The sequence below is a fragment of the Atta colombica genome, unplaced genomic scaffold (assembly GCF_001594045.1).
Source record: "Atta colombica isolate Treedump-2 unplaced genomic scaffold, Acol1.0 scaffold82, whole genome shotgun sequence".
Taxonomy (NCBI): domain Eukaryota; kingdom Metazoa; phylum Arthropoda; class Insecta; order Hymenoptera; family Formicidae; genus Atta; species Atta colombica.
In genome coordinates this window covers 321,724-327,911 of record NW_017259575.1, presented here as the reverse complement: position 1 = coordinate 327,911, position 6,188 = coordinate 321,724, and the positions used below count along the sequence as shown (strand labels likewise).

Genomic DNA, 6,188 nt, shown 5'->3' with positions numbered 1-6,188 from the left:
TATATATATATATATATATACACACACACACACACATACATACATACATAACATACATAAAATTATGTTATGAAAAATAAATTAATGACTAGTTCTATTTTTATGATTCTTATAATAATATGAACAACTTAATAACATTTAAGTAAGATCATAGCAGCGATTTCACACATATTCCCTTTAGTTATGTATAAATATATTTCAAATGTTATGTATATCGAGATATATTTGACTGGAAAACATTGTTTCAAAAGTAAATCATCGCATGTCAATATAAATATAAAGCATGTACATAACGTGTATAATAATATAAAATGACAAAAAATATGTCATACAGTTAAACAGGGAAAACTTATATGCCTTCCTCTGTTGAGTCCATCTCAAGTAAAGCGTTTTTTAGCCTGTCTTCCAATAATGCGTTCTCTAATTGTTGCGCTTGCAAGCGGTTCTCTATCTCTATAGACACAGAATGCACTTCCATAACACGAGCCTTAGTGCTCTCGCAAAACTCCGCTAGTAAACTAAATTCCTCATCTAATGCGCTGTCATTCAAATTGTTTTCCAATTTATCAAGTCTCTTTCGCTTTCTCATCGGTTCATTTAACATAATATTGTTATCCGAGCTTGAGTCGTGCAACATGAATTTTGTCAATACATTGGATTTGAACCACCACGGTAATGTCTGGAAATGCTTGATGTGATTTCTGTTGTAAATGACCGTTTGATCTTTATCCAGAAGATGTATCTTCTCTTTGATCATATATAGTAATATGTGTACGAAATTTGATATTTGTAAACTGCCCGAGGTGAGGAATAAGTTGCTCAATATATCGCAAAAAACAACATTACAGTTCGAATCGGACAATACCTCTCTGCAATAATTCATAATATGTCGTCGTAGATCTTGTATGTCTGTTATTGGCCATGGTGCACTGAAATGAGAAAATAAACGACGTAACAAAATATTGATACATCCAAATATCGTGTGTGCTTTATTGTATAGATATATTGGGTTGTCTGGAAAGTTCGTGCCGACTAAAATTTAAATTTTAATATACATTTATTAAATTAAAATTTTCTGCGTTTCAATTTTCCTTCAATATCGGCACGAACTTTTCGGACAACCCAATAGATATATTAATATAATTAATAATTACATCGATCTAGATATCAATACTTACTTCCACGGCGGTAGCACAAAACTGTTCATCGTGGTCTCTAATTTTGCTCTGTATTCATCTCGTTTCCATGATTCGTTAAAATATTCATAACTGCATGGCATGGTGCCATTGTTTTTGAGGAATTTTTTCAACTCGGGCGCAAAATTTGTATATAACATGGATTCTGGATCTAAGATTATGTCTATCAAGTGATTTACAGCCTCATTGTGCAAATCAATTACAAAGTTTGGGTCCTTTAATGCATCTGACAACTGTTTATTGTACATAGAATCACCCAGTATCCTGAAAATTATAATAACAAACAGAATATAGTGTGTATGTACATGTATTATGTACATGTTAGAAAATATCTATATAATTAGATAAGTACAGAAATTAGCTTACCTCAACCATAACTCTTCGGACAAACATATGTCATATATATTAAACAGATAATCCATTTCCAGTGGATTCGATGGTGATTTGTTCATTGTCAACCATAAAACTGCGCTTTGCGTCAAATTTAAGATAATTTTCGCAGATAGATTCTCCTCATACATAATGGTATATTCCGATACGTAGCCAGATTCCAAGAAGGATTCCAAATCTGAGACGATACTATCATTCTGATTCCCCAAATCTCCGTTACCTAAGACAATAAAGGCGAGCGGCATAGGCATTAGCTTGTGCCGCGACAATACGGTCCTCGTTAAACGTTTTGCTACAGATCTGTAATTCTCTGAAGCATCAGCGATGAATAGAAGTGCGTCGGCACCGATCAAGTGATGTTCACTGATTAAACCTTCGAAATGCCTTATACAAACATGCAAGGTCTCATAGGGATTTGGCCGATAAATCTTCACGATAGGATCCATCGTAAAATCATCGGAGTTCAAATATTCATTCATCACTTTCTTGTGATACCACAAGACCGCTTTGTTAGTCAAGTCCGGCCAGGAAATGACGAGTTTCCAGTATACATTAGGCAAGGATTCGAAATCCAATGATCGTATGTTCTCCTTGATGCCGGCATACACGATAATTTCGATAGGCGCAAGAGTCTCCGTCGTGCTGGCTGCTACATCCTCTGGTTCGTCTCGTCGTTTACACATATTCTGCATCACTACTTCCTGCTCTTTGGTATACAGCATCCGTGCGGTTTCCTCCACGGAATGCCTCTGCAACCAAACCGGCGTGTTTTCTAACGCCGCTCTTTGCCGCTTCTTTCTCAATACGTACTGCTTCCAGATGTTTACGCATTTGACGATCACTCGATTCTTAATTCGCAGTAACATCGCCTGTAATTTCTTTTGTTGCTCAATCTCCACGGTCAGTATTGTATCGCAAATCTCATGAGTAACTTCGCCGATCATGTCTGAAAGGATTCTCTTGCTCAATGTGTTATACACTTCTATCCTGTCGATGTCCTGTTTCGCGATGGTGGAGCAAAACTCGTTCATGATTTCTGCGTGCAAGCTATTGTAAATCTCTTCGGACTGTTCCTCAATTCGTTGCATTCTCCTTGCGTGCTCCAGCTTCTCTAGCCTCGTTTTCTCTGCCTCCGATATCACTTCTTTCTGGATCTTCTGTTCCTTTTTATGGAAGACACTTTGCTCCTTCTTCGTCTTACTCGCAACATCTGCGAACACTGACTGTTGAACAGAAACCGGTATGGGAAAATGTTTATTAACGAATATCGTGGAGGAAGAAGGTATAACGTTCCTGAATAAATTTCCCGAGTCTATCCCGGAGAAGATGCTCTTATGTACAGCCATCGCAAACGGCGCGACTGGTTCTGCATTATGTGATGTTTCTTGTGTAGAGAACACGGAAGGATTGCCTACAAATAAATTATTACCGATAATACTGCTGCTACCAAACATCGCTGACTGTTGTTTATCATTAGTGTCCTCGCGATTAGTTGCACTTCTGCTGTCAGAATATTTTTCAGAAGCTACTTTAATCGATGCAACTTGAGCTTTATTCTCAATAAATACATTCGATTCTTTTGGCTTATGTTCGCATACATACGGTACATACGGTGTTACCATTTTAAAAGCGTTTGAGCTGACCGATTCGGGAACTGATGCGTGTTTAAACGCACTCGCTTCGTTGCTCGCGTTTGCTGGCTGCTTTCGAGTTTGTACAGGCCGAAGAAGATCCTTTGCGGCTCTTTGATCTTTGTTCCGGATTGACGTCACCTTTGCTATCTTCTTTGTTTCCTTTTCTATGAATTCGTATGGATCGTGCCGTTCCGCAGAGGAACCATCAGCAGTTTGGTCCGCGGCGTTGGTCGATTCAGGCATCAAATAGCCGTGCACGTCGAAACTGTTATGTGGCTTATGATTCTTGTAAGTTTTCTCTGGCATTTTTTTACCGGCAATGCATTGCCCAATACTAAAATTTAATGTGATTCTCTTGGATTCTATTAAATTGCAAGCCCTACCCTGCTGGATACTCGCCGTGGGCATATTAAAACTCTGACGATTCAGGAGAATGTACATTTCGTCGTTCGACAGATTCAATCCTGCTTGTTCGCAGAAATATATAGTCTCGTTCTCATCCTCAAAACCGAGGATATCTATTAATTCGTATAACGGAAAAGCGGTTGAAGTACTTCTACAGTATGCCTTCACCATTATCGAAAGAGCTCTCAATCTGATTTGATTGAAATATCTTAACAAGATGCAGGCGTTCAAGTAAGTCGTCTCTCGAACGAGTTTAAAAAATTTGTAGTAATTGTTCGAGTCCAACGAAAAGTATACTTTGATCGCAAATTGGACTTGCGGTGAATTTTGCACGGAGACCGGCAGCTGCTGCAAGTCGTACAGGAAATTACCGTTGTTTAAATTTAGCAGCACAATATATGCCCTGAATTCAGGCTCGTTTTCGCAGGTGATACCCTTTATTCTCAAATCGTGGTACATGTACTTCAAAGTCTGCAAACACTTGGTCAAGTTCTCCGAATTAATCTTCTTGTCGAAGACAGATGCATCCTCCGCGCAGAGTCTTTCGGAGCATACTATATGAAATCTAGCACACTGCTCGATCAATTCGACGCTTTCCTTGCAGCACAGTTCCTGCTGCGTAATATCCTTTCTAATACCTCTTGTTCTATCCCAGAGAAAATGATACCACTCGGCTAGATTTGTACCTTCTTGCTCACAGAGATCTATCAACTCGTGAAGCAAGTAGCTCATAGTCATCTTCAAAGATTTCACCGGCCTTAACTCGTGAGGCATCGGCTCCTCCTGATCCGCGGAAGATCTCGAATATTGCTTTATAGCAATCGCATGATTTATTCTGTACTCATTACCTTCCAGCTGTTCGTATGACGTGACTTGCCTCTGAGACTCGCGCATCAGACGTTCCTTCTCAGGGCACATATCAGGGCAAGTGCCGCTGGTTACTGTCGCGAGCGAAGCTGGTTTGGCTCGCTTCAGTCTCATGAGACGATCTCTAGCCTCCAACACTTTGTACTTATCTTCGGCTGTAAGAGCAACTTGATGTATTATATTTTGCAGTTCTTCTATGGATTTACTGGGCAAAGATTTAACTGTCTGACTCTCGGTGTCGTGCTTCTCGATTTTCGTTGCAACTTTCTCCAATTTTCCCATAGCTTTCTCATGCGACAATGTTTTACCACTCAGTGTTTTACCTTTTATCGGAAACAATATGCTTACATCAGACACCTCGTTTCCTTTGATAGGATGTAAATTATACTCTACATTCGTCATGGCTTCCAATTCTGATTTAATCTCATCGTCGGATGCTTTAAGTAGATTTGCCACTATATTGTGCTGCATTTCCTTTTTTTTAATTGTCCTTTTTGCTATTGATTCCAGCTTTGTCCATTCTATATCAAATTTTTCGCCTTTGTAATCACCACTGCCATAATATGCAGCACTCGCTTCTATTTTCGTCGCATAAATTACCGTGATTACATGTTTTTTCGGACGAATAGTTATCTTTACGATTTTTCCATACTTGATAAAGTATTCCTTTGCTGCTGTTTTGGTCAGCAAGGCTTTTGGCACGTTGGAGCATGTTATCGAGTTGTCAATGTTGACTTTAGTGATACGTGACCTGGAATTCTTTTTCAATTGTTCAAATGCTCCTGTGTCTTTAAGAGCATTAGTAAATACATTAATCGTAGGCTTGTATGTGTTTCTAGAAATTCTTGGCTTATATTTATTAGATTTATTTAGATTGGTCCATTGCTCTAATCCAAAGCGCTCACCTCGATCTTCATCATGTAAACTACCTGTGCGGCTTTGATTGCATTGTGATATTATTGTGGGTAAAGCGAATGTAAACATATTTTTCTTATTGACTTGAGTGTCAAATACATGATCTGAATCTACACCAAAATTAATAACTCTTGAAAGATCAAATACGGCGTTCGGTTTCGAGAACACGAAAGAATTCGAGGCTGTGTCTATTTCCGAAGCGTCCATCTCCATTTTATTCATTTGGCTTGAAATTTATCTTACTCCTGTAAATTATATAATGTAAATACCAACACTGTGACAAATATGATACTGCGTATCGCAACGATACAAAAGGTAAATGTGATTTAACATTTGTCACACTTCCGAATCGGAATATTGAAAATCATATCTCAATTAGTAATAATTAACAATCGTAAATCTACCAACCTGTCTCTGGGAAACAGCACCGAGTAAAACAATTATTGAATTGTCACCGTCAGCTGCAATATTTACGCGCGCATTTAAAACACTAACCTATTTTACAAAATACGCTGCGTTCAGGAATTACGCTCAGATAACTTTAAGACCCTGCGCACAATCGGCACAATAGAAGGAATAAGGAATTAAGAATAAAAAATAATTTTAAGGGTTTTTCGCACAATAAAAGGAACAGAAAATAAAAAACAGAGAAGAAATTATACAATACATGATTTCGGAGATTAAAATTCTTATTCTCTGTTTCCAGTTCTTTTCCTAACTTATTAGAGATCGGATACATCGGAATACACGGTTTCTGATAAGTTAAAATTTTATTCCCTGT

The 6,188-nt window shown here is 38.2% G+C and overlaps 1 protein-coding gene across 1 annotated transcript; it reads right to left on the bottom strand.

The window, feature by feature from the left end:
• Positions 1 to 188: 188 nt before the first annotated feature.
• LOC108692821 lies at positions 189 to 5,896 on the bottom strand. Its single transcript, XM_018201325.1, has 4 exons — positions 5,816 to 5,896; positions 1,563 to 5,652; positions 1,179 to 1,460; positions 189 to 929 (listed from the first exon to the last, which is right to left on the bottom strand). Exons 2-4 carry the CDS (start codon positions 5,627 to 5,629, stop codon positions 350 to 352), a joined length of 4,929 nt encoding a protein of 1,642 aa, XP_018056814.1. The 5' UTR covers positions 5,630 to 5,652; positions 5,816 to 5,896; the 3' UTR covers positions 189 to 349.
• Positions 5,897 to 6,188: the final 292 nt, after the last annotated feature.

Bases quoted from the DNA above. Each gene is read 5' to 3' on its own strand.
- LOC108692821 (XM_018201325.1), bottom strand. From the start codon at position 5,629: ATGAATAAAATGGAGATGGACGCTTCGGAAATAGACACAGCCTCGAAT. The intron at 1,461-1,562 runs GTAAGCTAATTT...TATAATTTTCAG, and splicing joins TCCGAAGAGTTATGGTTGAG to GATACTGGGTGATTCTATGT. The intron at 930-1,178 runs GTAAGTATTGAT...TTCTCATTTCAG, and splicing joins TTTGTGCTACCGCCGTGGAA to TGCACCATGGCCAATAACAG.